Raw genomic sequence first — 23260 nt, forward strand, 5'->3', positions numbered from 1 at the left:
TCCAAGGCTAATAGAGAAAGGAGATTCAGATGTATTATCTCCAGAGACACTAAAGGCTAGTTGAACAAAAGCAACCTGTGCTGCTCATAATTCAGAGCAATATATACAGTACTTAAATACATGCTTACACACTGACCCACTAAACTAAAAATATTAGCTTTAACAGGAATATCAGTGAAGAGACAGGGAGATTGGAAGATCCAAAACAGTGTCTGTGAAAAATAATTTTTCAATCTTCCCATTCATACTATTTGCTCCTAACAAATAATTGATATTATGCTTTAAACTGACTACTTGTACCTTTATTTGCACTTCTGAAAGTTGTATTAATCTAAATTTAATCAGTAATAATGACTGGATCAAAGATTGGAAATCTGAACTTACATCAGATTGCAAATTTAAACACCTTCAGTGTTGTAAAGCATGTGTTTCTACCACTGATGTGTCTTAAACTGCATTTCTCTATTGAGAATTGCATCTGACTATTTATTTATGAAAGAAAGCTGTCTGGAAACCCTGCATTTGCTGAGAACATGTTATTCAGCTCCATCTTGTGGTATTTACATGCAACTTTTTCCCTACAGAAGGAGTAGAGACAAATTAAAAAAAAAAAAAGGCAGAACTAAATACAACAAGGAGTTGTAACTTGTTCAAAAAAATGAGACAGTAAAAACAACAAAGCCACAAGTAAACAAAAGTGCATTTAGAATAGCAATGAACTTCTATTTTTTCTTCACTAACACATAATATTTCATTGAATCCTAACTTCATTCATTTAGATGATTTTAATTTCTGTAGTCCTCGACCACAAGTTCCATCCAGTTATGTCCTATAGTAACCTGCCACATCATCCATAGGAGTTCCTTCAGAAATACTGAAAGAAATGCTAACATAATTTGATAATTAATATTATTTTAAATTTTGTATTTTGGCTAAAAATAACGGCAAGAGGACTTACTAAAACCCTCAACCCCACAGACAGATGATAACTAAAGAAACCTAAGTGCCACCTCATTTAATAGCAGGGCATTAAGTATATATTTCTCATACTATGAAATTTAATGTCTGAATTGTTTTTTAAGACTATATGACAAATGTATTTAAAAACACAGGTCAGACAATCTTACATCCTTTTCTATGCTTTTTAATATAAAAATAAGAAAAACAAGAATGTGCATTATACTAATTATTACCTCTTTTAATCTCTCTTTTTCACAGTTGCATAAGAAAGTCCCGAAGAGACAACTATAAAGGTGATCCAGAATGGTGATCAAAAATAACTCATTGAATTCAAAGGCTGCAGGAAACTGATATTAAAAAAAAAGGTGTAAATTACTTTAAGTGTTATTTCAAGCAGTGTAGAAAGGAAGAAGATCAGACATAAGAAGTAACCAAATAATCCAGGTAAGATTTTTGTCCTATTTAGGGATTATTTGCAGGAAAACTCAGCAATTTCAGTAACTCCCACTTCAATAATTCATTTCACCTACATACTTCTCTACAAATACTTCTCAGAGCTATACTTTACATTCATTATCCAAGTATACCAGAATACAAACATTAGCTGATGTGAAACTGGTGATATAAAGCAATCCATTTTAAGAAGCTCTAACAGTGTTCTGTTCTACCCCAAGCCCTCTTAAACATATGCTTTATATCTCTTATTACAGAACAAGAAAACATTCTGGGGGAAAAAAAAAGAAAAAGATAATGGCATTTAAGAGTTTTATTTCCTATTTCAACATGCAATGAATTGAATAATAAAGACTACTACACATACATTGTGCTTAACATTTAATTAAAATTTTTATTTCACTTTCTACTTAAGTAAGTTACTTTTCTCCATTTCACCCTGAGTTTACCATCAGCTATATACAATAAGCCTTTAATCCCTCTTCTTCTGTATGGGAAAGTAAATTCTGTACATCTGAAACGAAATAACTCTTATTCCCCTGAGCACCATTAGGTATTTTATTCACAAGCACAGGTTATCTGACATATTCTAAGACAAACAGTCAGAAATCTGAAAATGTTTCTCCTAATCTGTAGAGCTCTAAAATTCATAAAGGAAGAAGTTACTGCAAAATGCATGGGCTGCTGCCCATTTGGATGGAAAAAGTCCTTCTCCAATCAGATTTTATGGTAAGACTACCTGTGGTAACTGCTTGATGTGCTAAAAAACTTTGTGTCCAGTATGACAAAGGTAGCAAATACAGACATGGAATGATAGACATTTAGAAGAATAACAAATTGAGAAGACTTAAGGAAAACTTAAGAAGTAGCATTTCTCTCATTAACAATAAAGAGCATGTAAAAACAGAATAATGTCCAGGACAAATGAAATAAACTCTGTGCATTCCCTCTAAAAGAGTACATCTTCACTGAAGTCTAAAAGACAAAGTTTTAGATTCAAAAGGCACAATTTCCTGCTATATGGAGAGATCTTAAGTCATTATTTCAGATGTGCAGAACGCACAGTCCTTCTTAAGAGGACTGGTTTCTGTTTTGTGCCACTGAAGAACACTGAATACCTTGGCAAGTGCCTCAAGAGCTACTTAAAATGAAGATGACTCCTATAGTTAGGAGGAATAACAGCAATTGGGACTGTGGGTGAACTAGCTAATCCAGAAATTCCTCTTCAGTGTCACCTGTGATTTATGAAGGGCAAATGTTTATTCATGTTGAAAGTAAAGAGCTGAATAACACACAATGGGTGTGCTTGTATTAAACTCAGAAAGAGCTAAGTTTTAAACAGTGTTTCATAAAAAACAAGATTGATCTAAGACAAATATTGTAAAAGCATTCTCTTTCCAAGACTTCTCTAGCTAATACATACCATCTCTCGACTGAAAATTTTGAGTAGGGACATTATCCAAGACACAGAAAATGAATGGGAGCCTTTTCTTCTATGACTCTGCTACAGATTGTGCTCTGTTCACCAGCACAGTGTGCTCACACTGGGGCTTTGCTTGCAAATCATGGGTTGTTTTCAACCTCCTCACCATTTGTTTTCATAAGGCATTGAGGAAACTAAGATTATCAAAATCTCTTTTTCAGTCATGTTCATAAGTTAACTACTTTTGAACTTCCTTCTCTCTAGGAAATCATGCCAAAACTTAATTACAAAACAATGATGTTAAAAACACAGCTATTACTTTAAGGAAGTATGAACAGAACTTGACAAGCAGGTGTGCTGAACCAAGTCAGGAGAAAATTCACTGGGACTCAGATCTCAGGCTGCTGTGTCCAACTCAAAGCAGCAATCAGACACAGAGAGCAAAAATAATTTGCAAAGCATCAAAATGATATTTGGAAAAAACTTTGAAGACAAAGAGTCCCTAGAGGGACTCTCTTTAACTGAAAGCATTTAATGAGTCCTGTCACATCAGGGTTCTGTGTTGTGACAGGTCCATACTAATCAGAAGGAGGCCGACATGGCCACTATTCCAATCCAGTGAAGCATATTCAAAATTCCATACATCAGTGGTTGCTCTCCAACTAGTTTATTAATAAGTGATAGCACTTTATTGAAACCCAGTCTTTGGATACAAGAGTGTACTGTTGGAGCTGATGTATCAAGACTGTAGAGCTTCTATTACTGCTGCTGAAAAATCACTGACCTAAAAATGCCTTTCTCTGTAGTTCCAAGCCTATTAGTGCCTGCTTGAAGATTCAGGTGGAAAAATTCCCCAAATGGAAATTTACTTCTTCTCAAATCCACTAATTATGAGAAAACACACAGGTCATTAAAATCTCCCACTTGTTGCTGCGGGAGTTGTTCGGGGTTCTTGTAAAGTGGCATTTAAAAAAAGAAATTATCTTGTTTAAGTCTGATGGTGAGAAGTGGCATTTGATTCAGAGACATGCAAAATACACTTGCTTTTTAATCACTGAACTTGCTCTGTACTACATAACATTGAAACACTTGGCAGAACAACTGTGCAATGGACAATAATGGTTAACTGAACACTAGGCAAGGGAACAGTGCACTGCTGAATCCAGTGAAAAATGCACTAGAGCAACAGCTGACACCCAGTAACAAACAGGATGAAACTTTCTGCTGACTTTCTGCAGACCTTCCTCCTGTGAGGGTTCTGTGCATGAAAGGTAGGAAGCTAAACTGCAGGGCTACATGCAAATTTTACAGTTCTGTTTCATTTTTAACCAGGCATCAGTATTTCATCAGCTCACATGTGGCCTTTCCAGTTTGACATCTGCTACTCAGTATCACCAGAATTTACCAACAGAGGAGGGAAATCACTTCACCATGAGGGTTTTTATTAAAATCTGACGTCAATGTACTTCTCTCAAGTTCTCTGTTATTTTATTAGTGTCATGAAGACCATAAACCCAAGGGAAAATATAAGGCAATCAAGGCCTAAATTTCATTGCCTGAAGCTATCTGGAAATTTGTACCTTAGTGGGAAGTTAGAGATTCTCTCAGTTAAGGTGACTCTTTTAAGAATGTAACTCTTAGTCCCCAGAAGAGCCTATTTGCTTGGTTTTAGGCCACGCCCAAACCAGAGCCCTTACACCCTCCAGTCATTAACACTTACATAAGCTTTGGAACATTTCACCTATGTTTACCATGAATTCTAAACCACAAAACTATCACTGTTTTATGAGCAAATGATCTACACAGTGATAAAATAGAATCCTGTTTTTCAAAGGTCTGTGTCAAGGTAATCACAGTCTTCACATCTATTCTCTAAGTGTTCAAGTCAACTGAAAAATTAAAATAAGTGGGCAAGAACTGTTCAAGAATAACTTTTTCTACTTTTTTTCCTGTGCAACATTAACGATTTTTCAATGTCACTGCTGTTCATGAGTTTCAGAACAATTTCTGGATCCAGGTTTTTAACAGATGTGGTATTGGCAAAATGTTTCATAGAGTCCCCCTCTGCCCTCATTCCTTTCTCTTTTTTAAACTAGAGGCAACTAAACTGTTTATAGAGAGAAACAGGAGGCAGCAAGGGAGATCACAAAAACAGAAGAGGCTGCTCTCAATTAAGGATCTCCCCAGAGGACTTTTGTTCCTACCAGGTGTTTAGAACTGCTCCTCTTTGCTATTGTTGTTAGCTTTCCTCTGAAAGAGGGACAGAATTTTTCATTTATTTTCTCCAGCCATACTAAACAGAACATTAATGCTGAAATATAGATACACAGAAAGTCTACAAGACCCCCTGGACAAGGGCCCAATGTAACAGCAGGGAATTTTCATAAAGCACCAAAGATGACTGTTTTGAATACAAGTTTTGGAAATTATGATGTAAGTTTTAAGAACCATGCTCAGAACAAGAAGACAAAGGTAAGAGATCTGGGAGTGCTAGGACCAAATGGAACCAGGCTGTTACCCTCCTCCCTTCAAAACAAATCACATACTACAGAGACTTCAGTATAACAGCTTTTACCATAAAAGCACAGATCCTTGTTAGGTTTCAAGGATGTAAAAAAACGGAAAGAAGAAAAAATAAAAGATAGAGGGGAAGGTAAAAACCAAAGGAGTCAAGCGCCAAGAACTTCTAAATCACTTGGAAATAAAGCCTTCATGTGGGCAACCTATTTCAATAACCCCCCTAAAGAATGGCAATATAAAACCACAAAAAAAGCTTAGATTTTTGCTCATAAGGAAAATGCTAAAGACTAAGACTAAATCCATTCAATAACTTAACATTTCAGAACAAAAATAAGAACCTGAATATTTTGGTATCTTAAGAATCACTAATTTCAGAGATCTCCCCTGATCTAGAAGTAAGAGCAGTGATGGAAGTAAGAAAACTTATAAAAGAATAGGCTTGTGTGGTAAAAATGCTGTCCTGTATACATAAGGATGAAAATGTTCACATTTGAGACTTATATAAAAGAACTCTCTACTACCCTCAGGTCACAATCAGCCCAGATTTTTGCTGTTTCTTAAGGACAATCTAAATCCATATGAACATTTACTCCATTAGTGAACATGCAACATAAATAATGTATTTCATCAACAACTCTTATTTATATAAGCACCAAACCCTTTGTAAGCCTGTTTTAAATAGAAAAAAAATTGCTGGTACTTTGGCTTCAAGACAAAATCTCTCCTCTAGTTCCCTGTACCTCACTTTCAACAGAAATTTCCCTCTGTGTACATAGTGCAGCCACAGAGCAAACATCAGCTAAACATGCTACTACTCTGTAAAGGAATGTGCTCTCCTACACAAATTATGTTTCAAAGATAAAGACTGATACCTCATAGAAACAGACTCTTCAGCATCTTACCTGCCTTGTCATTTGCCAAACACAGTCAATGAACTGCAGGAAGATGGGAGACCTGTCAGCATCCGCGTGATCATCATCTCCATGTCCCACTCGCTGCAAGTCAGAGCACACTGATTTCAGCCTGCTGTGCCTGCAGTACCATCCCAACTCTGCAAAGCTCAGGAACTCTTAAATATGCTCCAGGAGTGAACAAGACAAGCAGGTCTTCCATAACATTAACCTGCATTTTTCAACTACTAAAAATGCCTCCCAATATTAAATTAGGGACATGCCTTCAGCATTGAGCAGAGCTGGAAAGCTCTACCTGTTGCTTCTCCATCTTCTACTGCACAGCCACTGACTTCTACCAGTGGGTGAAACTGGTAGGAATTTATTAAGACTGAACTGAAAAAATGGTTATTCTATATCCACCTCTCATAATTACATGCCATTTCTACTAAATAATCCTAAGAGTCAGAGCCCACAGAATGTCATAACAATTTATTCTAATTCCCCACTAACCCATGTGTTAAATAAACACTTCAACCTTAAATCAGAGTAATAACTCCAGCCATTTTACACTTTAGAAACCTTAATTGTTTTCCTTGGTTCTCCATAACATAAGTTATAATCACTCATTCTCATAAAAAAGCCACATGACTTTTTCTCACCATTGCACTCAATCCACTTCATTTTTATTTACTTTATATTAAACGTCACATAGAGGTTTCTGGTTAAAAATGAATGGGTCACAGTCTGACACACTCAGACCATTAAAAAGACACCAGAGACAATAACTAAAATGCAGCAGTGAAAAACTGCTATTCAAAGTAAAGGTCCTGAAGGTGACAAACTGCACACTACATTTTCAAGCTTACCATTGCAAATCGATGTCCAAAACTTATCCATTCTTTCTCTACAAGCACTTCAAAGCCCTTGATGGTTCTGTAGTAGCTGTCCAGCATGAGCATGGCCAGAGCAGTGAGCTGTGCAGTTCGGTCCCAGCCATCACTGCAGTGCACCACTACAGAGGTTTTACCAGATTCAATTTTATCTGCAATTCTTACTGCTCCAGCAAGAAGCATCTAAACAAAATGAAGAAACAAGTGTATTAAATACTACCAAAACTTTACTAAAAAAAGAAAATATTAAGATTTTATACTCTTTAAGTCATTATGTTTTAAATTTTCAGATTAATTACATAATCATCCTGATGACAATGCTTTAAATTAGAGATTTCCAAACAGTGGTGTGCATGTCTCTAGAGGTACAAAGACTGAACTCTCTTGTTCAGACAGAGATCTTACCAGCTCTCCATTACTAGGAGCACACAACAAATTAACCTGGGAATCCCTTCTCTAAATTAATTGATATTCTGTATTATGATAAAAAGACACCAAACATTGTAATCTATTCCAAAGGCTGAAATTTCAAGGTTTTCAAAAGTTCATTTCACATTAATCAGTCACTCTTTCTTGCTCCATTTTCAAGTTCAACTGAAACTACTGTGTTTAGAGACAAGGACAAAGCATCCAGCTAGTCTGTATCAAAACACAACACAAACAAACCCAGAAACCCCTGGCTGGGAGCCAGTTCTGATTTGCTGCTGCATGAAGTATACATGATATTCAGCTTCTGAGCTGACCATCAACAGTCTGGATTTGATATTATGGTAGAACTGAAGGATGCCAGAAGGGAAATATCAAGAAACAACACCTAAGTGTCTATGAGAGAACAGAGTTTGTGGTATGAACTAGTTAACTGCCAATTATTTCAGTTAGAAAGCTCTGTTGCATTAATATTAACACAGTTTGGTCTTCAATAAAAGCAGAAAACAAATCTATTTAACATACAGGTACGCAATAGCTTGCTTTAAAGAGAACACATGCCTCTGAAGGAAACCAGCTGGAAATAAACAACAGAACAGGTACAGGAAATGAGCAGGGAATGGGAGACAGAAACCACATTTACTATTAATTCAGCAGATATCTGTGGAGTATGTGAAGCACTTTATTCCACTTCGGACAGCAGCCTTTAGAAAGGCTTCCTCTACAAATTTTTTATTCTTTGCAGATTTTTCAAAACTTGGTAACCATCACAGTATTTCAGTTAGGGCTCCTAAAAAATAACTGGCTTTGGACTGGTTTACAAATTGAGAATTGAAAAATAATTAATAGCACAAGTTCTACCCTCAGACAGAAAATACTCCAGGTATGCAATAAGCACCGAGTGCCTCTACTCATGTTGTTATTCCTGTCTGCACACACAGAGTTACTGGTGCCTTCACTCCTAGACCACCTCTGGAGCACTGTGGGTGCCAGGGTTGGAAGGTGAGTTTGTGAGTTTCCAGTAATGCATTGCATTCAACTGGGACACAGCCACACTGGTTTGAGACCAGAAAACAGCAGATGTGTTTAGAGTAAAGCTGTGGAGTGTTAGTGCTATAGCAAGCTAAATCAAAAGGCAAAGAACACTTGGAAGAAATCTCAGAGAGACACTATCAACACTGTTAACACAATAATGGCAGCCTTCAAGGAATCAGCCTGCAGTTTCTGCTGTCAGGACCATTAAAGTGAAGTAGCATGTAAGGGACAGATCCATGAAGAATGTCACACATGCATCAATTCTTCAAAATAATTTAAATTACATTTCCAATTGCTATGCTATTGTCACCTGTCTGACAGGGTTATCAAAGTTCACTCTGGACACTGTCTGATCCAAGAACCCCACCAGAGTCAGCGGCAACGAAATGTGACCACAAACACAAAACAGACAATTGTAAAAGGCCAGGCTGATAAGAAAAGTGTTCCAGATACCCAATGCTGTTAGAATTAGATTCACAATGCTGTTTCAAATAGTTCAAATTCAAGTGAACAAAAAAATTAAACTGTTCCCAAAATATAATTAAATTTGGCTCTTAATTTCGTGTTTGCTCCCTCTACTGGCTCTGCTGCAGTTGTCAGAGACTGCTTAACAGAGTCAAACTAATGAATGATCCCAAACATGTTTTGCATGAGTGACATTTGAGCCAGCTGCTAATAAAACAAATTACACTCCATCCATACTGTTCATAAACAGGGGATTGAATGTTGTAATGAAATAATCTGCTCTACAATAATTTCAAAGGTTAGTGAAACTGACTGTAAAACTGAGTGTGGCAGTGATTTATTTTAATATTATGTTAAATAATAGGGCAGATGATAATCTGATAGATCACTGGTTACAAACAGCTCATGAAAATGTAGGTGCCCATCACAAGAACTGAAACACTGCACTGAAGGAGGGAAGGATGAGAAAGACTGTGGAATTCACAGTCAAGTTCTTTTGGCAGTGGCTCAAATACACTCTGAAGTTCCCAGTGCATTCTTCCAAACAAGAGGGATAATCCTGGACTGCCCACAAACATTCCTTCTCAAGAAAATAAAACACAGCAATAAATATGATACTGTATTATTGGGAATTAACTCACTATCTCCCAGTACACAAAACTAGAAATACTAGGTTATTATGGAATGTTTAAAATGCTGTGTTCTAAGTGATTATTTAAAAATTACACTTTTTCACAAGATTATTCTGATTAAAGCAACATTCTTGAGTTTCAGCATTATTTTACCAATATTTTCAGAACTGCAAATTAAAAACATGGTTTAAAAAAGTAACTGACTTTTCACACCAAAAGCATTTTACCCTTATATATTCCAGCCAGTGTGTGGAGTCCACGTTTGACAGCCACCGAGTCTCATCAATAGTAGGATAAACAATTTCTTTCAGTTTCCTCAGGGACTCTCTCATGACATGGATATTGTGAATCTCCAGAAAGACCAGCTCTGCATTTGGGTAGGCACTTTCACTTTCATATCCTCCACCTTTAGCCTGTCATTCAAAAGGTAAAAACAGACAATGAGAAGGACATGTGTAAGACTTCAGTATAAGGTGGAGAGAGTTATTTTATTCAAGTTTCAGAATTTTCTGAGAGAAGGGATTATTTTAGTGCTGATAAAAACATACTTTTAGCTTCTGTTTTTTCTAAAAAAAAGTGAAGGTTTTTTCAGGTGAAAGAAATTCTAATTGTGACAGGCTACATTTGATAATACATCCATATACCTTCACTGCTTTATTAATGAAAGCTTTGGTCTTCTGTGAGCTTTACTGCATAATTTCTCAGCTATATCTGTGGGTCTGTTCTTCAGCTCAGGTTACAGCCAACATCTGAGGTCACCATTTGTGGTATTTTCTGGGTCCTCAGGACAAAGGAGGAATTGAAAATCTGACTCCATGTTCTTAGAAGGCTAATTTATTATTTTATGTACTTATATTAAAGAATACTATACTAAAACTATACTAAAGACTAGGGAAAGGATACAGACAGAAGGTTACAAAAGAATGATAATGAAAACTGACTCCTTCCAGAGTCCCAACACAGCTGGACAGTGATTGACCATGAAGCCAAAACAATCCACATGAAACCAATCAACCAACCACCTGTTGGATAAAACAATCTCCAGCCACATTCCAAAGCAGCAAAATACAGGAGAAGCAATCAGATAATTATTGTTTTCAATTTTCTCTGGAGCTTCTCAGCTTCCCAGGAGAAGAAATCCTGGCAAAGGGATTTTTCAGAAAATATGACAGTAACAATATCTTCATCCTGCCTTTGATTCCTGCCAGCCTTTCTAAACTGGTACAAACAACTTACCTCCCTTCCCCTGCCCTCTTTAGGCATCCTTTCTTATCTCTTTTCAACATCAGATTCTCCACATTCTGATATCTGGCTCAAGTTCAGCCTTGTGATAAGGCTGATGAACTAATGCCAGTTATGATACAAACCTACCTTGTTTGTATCCGCAACACTATTCTGCCTGGCATCAAAGATGATAAGTTTATGTGACTGAGCATTGGCATCCATAATTGTCTGCAAATATTTTTCATCTTCCTTGCAACGTTTATCATTTGGGCCAACTGATGGCTGGCTGCATCGTGTTATCGTTGCCTGACTCTCAGGATGGATCCAGGATAACACCTGGAACAAGAGAAAAGTATTTAATTTACTACACTACTATAAAAGCAGCAGGCCAGAGAACAACCAGACAATCACATTGCCTATCTGGCATCATTTCCTGGCAAATCAACAAATGCAAGTTTAAGGATAGGCTGATGCAAAAACATATTGACAGCACAATAGCACTGACTGCTCATCCCAAATCTGAGCCTGAAATCCAGAGTGATTCTAAACATCTTAGCTTTTATTTCTAACAGCAACTAAGCCTGTATTATTCTAATGGGGAAAAAAAAAAGGGTAATGAAGGAATAAAACCTGCTTCCATGTGGGAGAGTATGGACCTATATACTACCTTGCTAAGCACGAAAACCAACATAATCTAATATATTTAAAGTGGTTCTAATGCTACCTTGTCTATTCTGAAGCAAAGCCCTATGGCTATGACACACTCTACTCCAAATAAAAACACAAGCTAACACATGTCAGAGCATGAGATACCACTGTGACCACGAAGTGCTAATCCAAACCAAAAACTCACTACATAGCACAGTAATTGTGCAATTAAACTCACACTTGAGTTGCTCCCCTCAGTTCTAAACCCATTGAGTCTAATTCTTCTTTCTTTTCCCCCCACCCCAACTCAGGAAGGAAGCCATCCCACTGCTGTTTAAAAAACAAAGCCTCAAAGAACAATAAATATTTTTTAAAACCTACAACTTTCTAAAACACTTCCATTGTCTTGTACAAATTTCACTTACAGGAACTCTCCCTTTTGCTCTAAATGCTGCCACTTTCGAGAGATCATCATCCTTTACACTGGTTGGCACAACAAGAACAGCAGGGTATGTATCACAGAGCTCATAGGTGCTGTTAATTTTGGATATTTTCCAACTCTCATTGGGCAAGCCCTGTATGGAAACAAAACAATCTTGCATGTTAGACCTTTACATATCTCAGTTTGGGGCAATGAAAAATTTTATGTGCTGCATGCTTTTTAAAAAAAGGTGTGCCCACTTTTTTTTTTTAATAAGCTATAAACTTAGGTCTTCATGCTGAATCATAAACCAATGGAAGTCTTTCCTACTAAACTGATAAGGAAAATAACCATATGGAAAATGCAGATTTAAAATTACAAACTCCAGTTACTTCTCTGTTTAGTGATGTTTATTCAAATTCAATTTTTTGTAACACCCGTGTTTTGTAGAAACAGCACTTGAAAAATGTGGATTTCAGAACCATGTTAAGTCAGACCAACTCACTCAAGTACTCAGCACCTGTATCTCCACCAACTTTAGCAGGTGCTCAACACACAAACTCAGGCCACTTGCATTTTATTATCTAAACATGAGATGCAGACAGTCAGTCTATGTAGCAAGAGCTACATAGACTGAAAATGATGCATTTTCTGTAACATTTTTTCTTTGTTTAAAAGGCTCTGGGGGAGATGGAGAAAAAAATACATCAATTATTCTATAACTCACCTGCCTCTTATATTCTGCCATTGGATCATACACCTTCCAGCCATTAACAGCAAACTTTTCTTTATAGCTGAATGCAAAAAGAGGCTAAAAACAACAGAACAAAATTATAAATTACTGCCTGACAGGTTGTAAGCACAATAACTCCAGAACAGTCAACACTCCAGTATTTCTAATCTAAAGCAGACATAACACCTTCAGTCAAGACTGGAAAACACTGAGCTGGAAAAAAGCTCTGTTTTTTTTCCATTAAGTATGAGTTCCACTAAGCATGAGTATGAGTTTAAAGTTCAAAAAACTTAAAAAAAAAAACATAGGAAACAGAAAATTTAAGTTACTTGCCTCTGATCACACAACACATCAATGGCAATGCCAAGATTAGAAAATTGGTTTCCTACCTCCCAACCAGTTCCTTACCCACACAAGCAAATGAAATAGGATTCTGCAGCTAACTAATAACAGACTAGTTGAACTTATTTGTTGTATTAGATAGAACTTCTAGATTTAGTTATCTACTGCAGAAAATAAAGAGTCAACACATACATATTTTTAATCCGCAACATTAGGCAAACCTAGATCTCAAGGGTTATGCATAAATGAACTTCACCAATAGCAGACACAGCTGTGTTTGATGAATTAATGCAAAAAGCACACAGGGCCAGAGTGGCCTGCCTGCTCTGCAACAGATTTTATGAATCAACACTTCAAAGTTTGTTATACAGCCCTTGTATTTCCTCCCCTACACTTTCCCAAAAGAGGAGAGCCAGTGACAGCCTCTCTCCATCTCAAGACTTACCAGCCCATTAGAAACAGGAAACGCACGCGTTACAAGGTTTTCAAAGATCTCCAGTCTGTTCTGCTCTTCCTGTTTATAGGCCAGCCGCAAATTTCTCATATCCTGTCAGAAATAAGTTACAGTTTTACTCTATGATAAATTTAAATAAAAAGAAAAAGCAGTTATAAGACATTTGATTGAATGAAGACATATATGGAACACTAAGTCACTGACATCATCTAACCCCCAACAGAACAGAGTTGTGTAAGCATTCATGAGATAACTAGGACTGTCAGTAGAGACGCTTGATATAAAAATTGCCACTTTTCCTTTGAATTCACTCTTCAGACAAAAGGCAGAAGTGTTTAAGACTGCAAGTATCATAAAGGAATTGAAATAAATGAAGCACAATTCAAATACAGGGAACTGATCAGACAGAAAAACAGCACGCAGGCTGGCAGATTGTTCTTACAGAAAAATGAAATGAAAATAATTTACTATTAATAAATCTCTACCATGCCTTACCTTGCAAACTATTTCTATACCACATGAATTGTCTCCATGGCTCTGTACTCCAATTTTTTCAACCCTACTTATAACTCCAAGGGGAACATCAACAACAAAAGGTGGATCCTGAAATTTGTATATAAAAGAAATACTTTTATTACATTACAAGAAATACAAATTACTATTATTCATGTGTGTTTCATAAGAGCCAACAGTAATTCCAGTTTAGTAAACTGCTGTGAAACATCACACTTCATGGAATTTGTCACTTTCTGAAATCTACTTCAGCAACATTCCTACCTGAAACATCAGGCAGATAGATAGTGAAGTCTTACCCTCTCAACACTTTTGATGAACATTCTGAAGTCCGTCACTGTGAGAGTGCCACTGACTGCTCCCATAAATGGACAGATGTACATAACGTCCTTAGCTGGAAAACAGATCAATTAAAGCTTTGTTTTACTATTACAGACATTTGTTGTATAACAATCTATTTTCACTTGAAACTCACAAGATTTTGGCAGCTCCATAAGATTTTGATGCCTGATCTCTTTAGGAAAGTCTATTCTTGCAGAGTTGTCTTTATCTCAACAATGAAAGGAATCAAATTACTCCCCTGCTGCTCCTGAGCACTTGGGGCAGGGCTGCAGCAAGGGAAGGCAGGTCCCCAGCATTTGCAGGTACCCCAGGTGCAGAGCAGCCACTCACCCCAAATACAGAGCATCCAAAGTGGCAGTTACTGATCCACAGGCACCCAATCTCCAAGTAATTCAGTTCTATGCCCATAGCTTTGCTTTCACTTTTTTTCGCTGGTATTCTCTCCTATCCAAGTACTGCACTGCTAGCACAGAGCTTGCTGTCACATGCCAGAGTGAAATAAATCCCACTAAGTACTGGAAACTAAGTTCACCATAACTTCATCTTTTTTGAAGAACAGAATTTTGAATCTACGATATATCCTTAGAACCCCCAAGCAGAAATACAATACATACATCTCTATGGAACAAAAAATCCTTAGGAAAAGAAATATTATCTATATGGAGCAAGTCATCCTCTGGATCTGATTTCTCCTTCCTACACTTGGATTTACAAGACAAAGAAAAGAAATCCACATCTAATTTTAAGTGGCATTAAATGAAATAAGAAAAGTCAAAAGGAAGTCATATTCTGTTTTTAAATAAACCAGCAATTTAACAGTATTCAGTGCAGCACTCAGTGGTACACTTACCAATAACTTTGATTGATTCTCCAGGAAAAAGTGGAGCCTCTTCCATCTGTGCCAGTTTGTTTCCATCCCGCAGTGCCTGGCAAAAATCCAAAATCATGAGTAAATCTCACTCTCCATCTGTACCACATCGATATATTTTGATGCAAAGTGCTTTTACTACCAGATTACTGGAACACAAGAAGTGTGTCTTTTTAAAAATCACACAACTGTACTAAACAGTACCACAGTAGAAGAAAAAAAACAAGAAAACAACCAAACACAAAACCAAGCATTATAAATTTAACACAGACATACATGTTAGTTACACATTAGTAACAAAGCATTCATGCAACAATTAGTTTCACATGCTAGCTATATATAGCATACAAAAATATGAACAATAAGATCAGCCCAAATTATTAATTAATAATTTGTTAGTGTTTTGCTGAATGCAGGTATTATTTGGGGTATTTTATCTATTTGAGAACATTTTAAAGCTCTTTTGTTTGTTTTTAAATGCTAACACTGCTTATTTAATATTTGAGTATTTTCATCTGAGAGAATTATATGGCAGAAACTTTATTTAGTTAACATTTTAACTTTGTGCTTTTGATAGCAAGAAGCACCCCACAATGCTCTATTTCAATCAATGCCTTACTATGAGTGCCACAGGTTATGGAATAGGTTCTCTATAGGAATTTTGGATCCAGATGGTCAGATTAAGAATGAAGTAATAACAAAATATAGAAGGACAATTAGCAATTTTAAAATAAAAGTTAGTTTAATAAGTTTTCATTGAGGTAAATGGCTTCATTGCTGAATGATACATGATGGATTCTTAGGGTCCTTTGTTGGCAGCTAAGATTTACAATGTACTAAAGATTGTAATAAAGCATAAAACAGTTTGTGGGACTGTTAAGGACCATGTAATAAAGTGATCTGCCTCAGGTCAAAATGATGAGAAATTAGGGTCTCCATTTTTTACATCCTGAATAAATACAATGGGGTAACTTGTTACAACAAACAACTAATCCTCCCCTTGTATTGCAGCTCTGACCCACACAGAAGTAATTGGCAGGATCTCTCTGCTTCCACACAGACTATCCCAAGCTCTCCCTAATAAATCATTTCTAAAAATATTTCAGCTGATCTCTGGCTTCAGTTTTCCTTGGAAAATTTTGGAATTTTACATACAGCACTCAATCACAAAAAATAACATGCAGAGAAATAGCCAGTGCTTACAGACTGAGGGCAGATGTGCTCTGTAAGCCGGGCTTATGTTCAGTATTACATTTTAGACTACATGACCTTACAAGAAAACTCTGTCTGGCACATAACCAGTTACAACTAAATGCTTTCTAGGGCTTCTCTTAAGTAAGAAAAGTAAGATTTGTATGCACTGTATGAGTACTACTTTATAGTACCTTGCTACATAGTTAATGAATGAAAGATGAGTAAAACTTGCCACCTGATCAGGTTCTGCTTCAGAATGATAGCCATTGTGTCCATCCTGAATCTCCTGCTTTGCATGAGGCAGCAGTAGGGCAAGAGAGAAGTAACAGCAAAAAAATTGCAGACAACAGGTGAAAGGACAGAATCTTATCTTTTTTTTTGTTTCCCTTTTTAAAATTTCCTTAAAAAGACAGCATATACTTTAACTCCAGTTCAGCTTTCCAAAATCTTTCACTCCTGGCACACACTACCTTCCACAGAAGGGAATCCAAGCTATTAACACCATCCTTTGAATGTTACTTGGCACAACACAAAATGAAAAATTTAGTCCCTTTTTCACAAAAGAGTCAGTGCTGGTAGATAAGAACATAAAAGTACGTACTGTCTTTTTAAGACAAATGACATTACAATGAAGAAAATTAATTTCAGTATGCCACATGCTTATCAATAGAAGAAATTGAGTACAACTTGCAATGGCAGCATTATGGGAAAACTCATGCAATCTTTCACAGAAAAAAATAGATTGACATCAAATAGAAGTACCTAGACATTTAAAAAAAGCTTTGCTGTGTAAAACATGCTGTAATTGAACTCTCAATCTTATAGTATTACATGTCTTTCTAGCAACTTCTATGTTGTTGTTTGAAACTTGGCCAGTAACTTTACAGAATCTAAAATTACTACTCATAGCAAAATATGCAAACAATTCACATTTTCATGGTAATTTATTTTTGCATCATTGGCAGCAAATCCTGAACATTAGTTCAATTTCTTTAATAAACATAAGGTCCTTTTGCACACTGGAGAGAAGCACAAATGTCATTGGGTCAGCTGGAGGAATTATTTTAACATATTCAGCCAAAAATGTTCTTCCGTCTTCTTCCTTTAACAACTGGAGAGAAGTTGTGCTCATGACAGTCAATTACTCCCAGTTCAAATGCAAAGAACTCACTTGGTCAGACTGTAAAATCATCCTCAGTCTAAATTTACAAGAGTTTGTTAGAAGTCAATTTTTCCTTTTACAGTATTTCCACAAGAAACCCTCAAGAACAAGCTTAGAAAAAGGACTTCAGATAATTTGAACTCTACATAAGTTAAAAAAGTTGTATGTAATTAAGAAACCTTTTCCAGTTATAAAGTTATTGTGTTACTAACATTTAGGTATGGGTAGAATTCTGTCATACAGAAATTACTTAAATTTCAGATCATAATTATGTTGTTTCTGAAATCAAAGAAAAGTAGACACTGTGATCTCTGGAAGAAAACCAGCAGGACAATGAGCAAATACACCAAAAAATTTAAATATATGAAAGACAAATAAGCAGAGCAGACCATTCAAATATCAAAGCCTTTACACAGAACTGGGAACAACTGAACAAAACCACTTTTTGTTACTCAACTCAGACCAATTATTTGAAGTGCTGTCTATTCACAAGAAAAAAAAAAAATCAAATTGTGGATTTGTATGATTGGACTAAACACATCATTTTTAAATAGGTAAACAACAGATGAGAAAAAGAAACCATTCAGACTTCATCTCTTGGTTTCAGACTGAACAAGAGGTCTTTGTTTGAATAAAAGTGTTGGACACATTTCACGAACAATGTCAGAACACTATCCAGATCATTTCTCACTCCATAAATGTTACTAAGAGAGAGGGGCAAGAAAACAAGGCATGCCCTTTTTAATCTTCAATGGACAATGGGCAAGCCCTGGTCTCAAAATTATCATTAAAAAGATGTAGGTCATTGCACTAGTGCCTAACTTCAAACCTAACTTTCAATCCTATTACAGCCTGGTAACAACTAATTTAAAACAAGTACAAAGGCAAGCATGAATTTGGAACTTACTTAAATAGGACAGACACAGACAAAATGCTTTTACCACTGGTATTCTTTAGCACAGACATGTTAGAGCTGCTAACACAGTACTCTGCAGTCTGAAGCACGTAAACCTGAATTGCAAGCATCCATTTTGTCAAAATTAATGTAATAAAACTGAAGTTAGTATTGCACATTCATAACATAATTTTAAAATATTGCTCTCTTACATACTGACTTTCATTGCTCACGAAGACATTGTAATGTATATAAAGCATTTTTGTGGCAAGAAGCTGTTGCACTGCATAGCAAAATGGCCTGACTGCTTCATAAAACCCATTAATGAGGTAAAGAACGCTTGACACACCAAGATCTCACACAGCACAAGAGACACACAGGTAGGAGGCTGTTCACTGCTAGCCAAAGGTAATCTTACCCGTATAACTGGCCTCCTGTACACCTGTTAGTTAAAATATAAAATATTATCCAATGAAACACATGGGATTGATTTGTTAAAGATACTATATCTTATTTCACCAGATTTTCAAAAGAACTCTACTCCCAAACATTTTAATTATAGCTGGATTTTGAAAGAACAAAACAAAACTATGCAGAACTAGTAACTCTCATTTGCAGAATTTTTTTGCTCTAAAAAAAAAATCTCAGCCACTTGATTTTAGTAATGTAACAAATTCCAAGCTCTTTGGAAACATTCATTCCTAATCAGGCTTTTATCCTGCTACACTGTGCTATTGTTAAAAGAGAAGAAAGAGCCTGGTAATCCTTCTAGGTGGAAGACAATAAGCCTGCACTAACAACCATGAAGGAGAGGCACTGGACCTCAGAAAAAGACAACTCTTCTCAGCTTCTGAAGGTGTTTGTAGCCAGCAGCTACAATCTGAGCCATTTTCATTTATATGAGCCCCTCATTCAAGAACACTCTGCAGGCAGAGCATGTGTCAGAGAAGACACACAGAGCAGAGCTCAACTCAGCCTGAGATCACTGCTGCTGTAGGGTTTAGCAAGCAAGAGCTCCCCCAGTGCTCTCCAGTTCTGACCATTCCATTAGCTGCCCCCTTGCTTCCCTCCTCCCTGGTAAGCCAAGTCACATAGGAGTAATGTGAGTTACACTGTTAGAGTCAGGAATCATTATATTTACCTGGTTTTGCAAGCATATTAATTTAAACAATAAATAAGAAAGAATAAAGCAATGAGTTCCTGGTAAATCCAGCACAAACTAACAGAACTGCCTGACCAGTTCCAGAAGCAAACACACATCTGACCTGATCTGAAGGCTCTGACTTGTAAGATAGTCTCTAAATGCAGCAATTCGAGGCAACCAAAGGTAATGAAGACGCAGGAAAGTGCATCAAAAGAGAAAGATGTCTCAAAGGAAAACTGAGCTTTTCATGTGTGGATTCCACAGTAATAATGAACAAACACAACCTGTTAGTAGTACTGAGTAAGCAACTATAAAAAATTCCATCATGTTATATACAAATATGGGATTTCAAATCACAGCAATGCAATGATGCTGAATACAATTTATCCACGAAAATTCTTCATTTAAACCATCAGGCTTAAATCCTTTTCTTTCATTTCTCAGAGAGAGAGAAAGAAGTAGAATTTTAATTAGGCCTTAAAAGATTTATTCCTGTTAAATAATATCTGAGATGAGTTTGGTGTAGAGATGGAAGTTATTCAAAATTAAACAGTGCTCTTCATTCCAGAGGAAGGCACTCTACTCTGAGATAAACTGAACACCAGGCTTACACACATGGATTTTACTAAAATGAAATCCTTGGCAAATACAACATCAACAGATGCAATGCAAGGTTTCCCACAGTGTTTTACCAAAAATGATGGCCTTGACCTGGAGCAAGCATTTGCAATTCAGCTGCTGTAGTATGGGAGAGCTACTCTTTACAAACTGCTGACTGTGCCAACTCTGTGAAACTCTGTTGAGGCTGAACTTTTAAATACACTACAGTCAAAAACATTTCGTGGACTCATCTCAGACTCAGGCTGAATCTGACCTGCTGTCACTCAATCTAAAATGTGATGTTTCCAGACAACATACTTTGTAATCACATAGCATATGTGAATTAAAATCTAGTTAAAACAAAACAAGAGAAAGACGTAAAAACTTTGCAGTGGCCATTCTATATGAACAATAAAACTGTCACAAATCAAGGAAGAAAAAGAGATCTAAACAGCAGCAAGTTGGGCTTCTTAAAGGGAATTGAAACATGGGCAACTTTTGTCACGTTGTGAGAGGAGAAAAACTGCCCATGCTCCATTCCTAACAGCTGAGCTGAGTGGCTGCATGAAGGGAACAGCCAGTGAGGGTGAAAGAACAGGGGCACAAAAGCACAGTGGAACTCAGAGAAACCATACTGTGCAGTCACTACCTTTGTGACAAAAATGCTGCTGGGAGGGAATGAAAAAGGTGACTTGTTTGTTTGATGTCAAATTCTGTGTCTCTGGAGAAACCCCATCAAAAATGATACTCAATTATGTTCCCTACACATCTAACAAAGACATTAATTTATTTTTTGTGGAATCTGAGGAGCTCAATTCTGCACTCTGAATAACACACACCAGAAACCGTTTCAACCTATAACTATGATCTACTTAACTAATTATTTTATATAGTAATTAAAAGAAAAGACACTTTTGATGTTTTATTCAAAACATTGACTTCTAAAATTTCCTTTCACTTCTGTGTTAATTTTATTCTCTAGATTTCAATGGCACTATTCTAAATATAGAGGAAAACAGGAAGCAAATTCGAGACTCCTATGGATAATGAGATGTTTCTAGTTCTGAAACACTCAGATCACTCAAGTGATCACTCAAGTACTTACCACTGACTAATCAAGATAGCAAGGACCTTCCCCATCTTCCACTCTTGTATCTTAAAACATATCAATGCATTCTTCAAGTCACTTACCCTGTAGTCTCTGGACACACCCTCTGATGGGACAGACCCTGAAATCTGACTCGAAATGGTTGCAGCTATCAGCTGTTTACACCATTCCACGTGGGATCCAGTCGGGCTACAAAATCAGAAATTTCAAATTATTTAGCAGTAGTTCAAAATGTGTATTTTGAACAGCACAGATCCAGAAAGCAACACTGTAAATGATCAATAACATCATAAAACTTTGTTTGCTTTGTGGGCAGAACGCAACTATTTTATTGCTCAAGTTACATAAAAGAATATTACTAGATCATGTCAGAGACACAGAGCTGTCAGGAGGTTAAAAGTGAGGTTAGGGTCCTAGGAACTCAAAAAATGTTCTGCTCCTTATCCAGTGTAATTTTTACCATTCATATGCTTTTTTCTTAAATTCATCCATGGAAGGAGTTTGGCCAAGTAAGAGGAAACTCCTTATATTGTCCTTATTAATATGTCCTGATTATTCAGTAAAGCCTCAGAATTAAACTACTTTGTACTAGTATTAAAAAATTTAAACATGCTAATGTTGTATTCTATATTAAATGTTGAAAATACATGTTGTCCAAAGGGTTCTAGTTAGCTGCAGCTTTTTCCAAGGGTTCTAGTTAGCTGCAGCTTTTTCCAATTAATGAATTAAACCCTGGATAATCTTCAGGCTGGGCTTTCACATGCCACAGGACTGAACTGTAGTGCACAGGGTGTTTACAAGAACCCTAAAGCATCTGAACCACACTAAAGCCCAGGTGATGCCATTTCAGAACAGCCCCCTGAACTAGAGCTGCTCACAAGTAATGCACCGCTGAGAGGGAGAAGCAATGACAGTCTGAAGTACACTAGGTCTGTTCAACACACACCAGTATCCAAGGAAAAACTGGGAATGCCAGAGGGAACTGCTCCCTGAGCGTTCCCACAGCCTCAGACAGTATCTTAGATAACTGCCACTTTTCCTCACACCATTCAGCTGTGCTCGTCTATAGATTGAATGCTTATTCAGAAGTCAAGTACAGAAAGAAAATGTTATTTTTTTAAAGTTAATTTATAAAATAGCTTTGTATTCTATGAATCCAAAGATTCATACTTACACATACCCAGCACCCAGCAGGTGCACCACACCTCGGACATTAGGAGGGTGGGGTAAGACCTTAGATGACCAATCACTACTGAAAAAGAGATCTTTCCTTACATTACCTCTGCCACTATAGCTAGGTATAAGGCACAGATCTATGCAATAATGTCATACTTGAAATGGAAGATCTTTCCAACATTTTCTGATAAATTTTAATAGCTTTCACCCCACCTGCACATTCTACACAAGACTAGATCTCACAACCTTGTTTTGCAACTAAAACACATCTATGGTAGTCCTGCTTGAAGAACAAAGACAACTCTCAGGTTAGTGCTGAACTTAAACCCAGATTTACTTAGAGAACTCCTCCCTTAAGTTCTACAAAAGAGCCCAACATCTAAATCCTACAGAAATCCTTTTCTTACCTCATTTATTTCTCCTTCTCTCACATCTCTTTAATTTCCAGTATAGCTCTTCAGGGCTTGCCTAAGTTTGTTTTCAAATAAGCACTCACTTGTTAATTAAGTAAAGGATTTATTTTTCTATGGCTTATCTTCACAAGGAATCACTATATCAACAGAGCTAGTAACAGCAGGAAAACAAATATGAATGCAGGACCATCCCCTGAGGCCAGTGCAGGGGATATGACAGTGTTCCAAAGAACACTGATCACACCGAGGTGCCTTCTCCCCATGCACCAGTGGGGCACCCAGCAGAATGACTGCCTTTGCATTCTATCTCATCTGCAGTCACATAC

At 36.7% G+C, this 23260-nt stretch overlaps 1 protein-coding gene across 3 annotated transcripts in view; it reads right to left on the bottom strand.

Moving 5' to 3' along the window:
• MTMR1 (myotubularin related protein 1) overlaps positions 1 to 23260 on the bottom strand; it is a 37950-nt gene that overhangs the window by 13260 nt on the left and 1430 nt on the right. Inside the window, exons 2-15 of one of the 3 annotated variants that reach the window (XM_030967358.1) lie at positions 21429 to 21534; positions 18912 to 18935; positions 16672 to 16722; positions 15225 to 15300; positions 14332 to 14426; positions 14015 to 14122; positions 13511 to 13612; positions 12718 to 12801; positions 11995 to 12144; positions 11069 to 11257; positions 9925 to 10110; positions 7116 to 7322; positions 6259 to 6351; positions 1194 to 1307 (exon numbers count right to left, since the gene is read on the bottom strand). In XM_030967358.1, the coding sequence (XP_030823218.1) occupies positions 1194 to 1307; positions 6259 to 6351; positions 7116 to 7322; positions 9925 to 10110; positions 11069 to 11257; positions 11995 to 12144; positions 12718 to 12801; positions 13511 to 13612; positions 14015 to 14122; positions 14332 to 14426; positions 15225 to 15300; positions 16672 to 16722; positions 18912 to 18935; positions 21429 to 21534 (1585 nt within the window). The remainder of the gene's footprint in view (positions 1 to 1193; positions 1308 to 6258; positions 6352 to 7115; positions 7323 to 9924; positions 10111 to 11068; positions 11258 to 11994; positions 12145 to 12717; positions 12802 to 13510; positions 13613 to 14014; positions 14123 to 14331; positions 14427 to 15224; positions 15301 to 16671; positions 16723 to 18911; positions 18936 to 21428; positions 21535 to 23260) is intronic. The other 2 variants (XM_030967359.1, XM_030967360.1) reach the window with 2 other exon arrangements.

The sequence above is a fragment of the Camarhynchus parvulus genome, chromosome 4A, assembly GCF_901933205.1.
Source record: "Camarhynchus parvulus chromosome 4A, STF_HiC, whole genome shotgun sequence".
Classification (NCBI taxonomy): domain Eukaryota; kingdom Metazoa; phylum Chordata; class Aves; order Passeriformes; family Thraupidae; genus Camarhynchus; species Camarhynchus parvulus.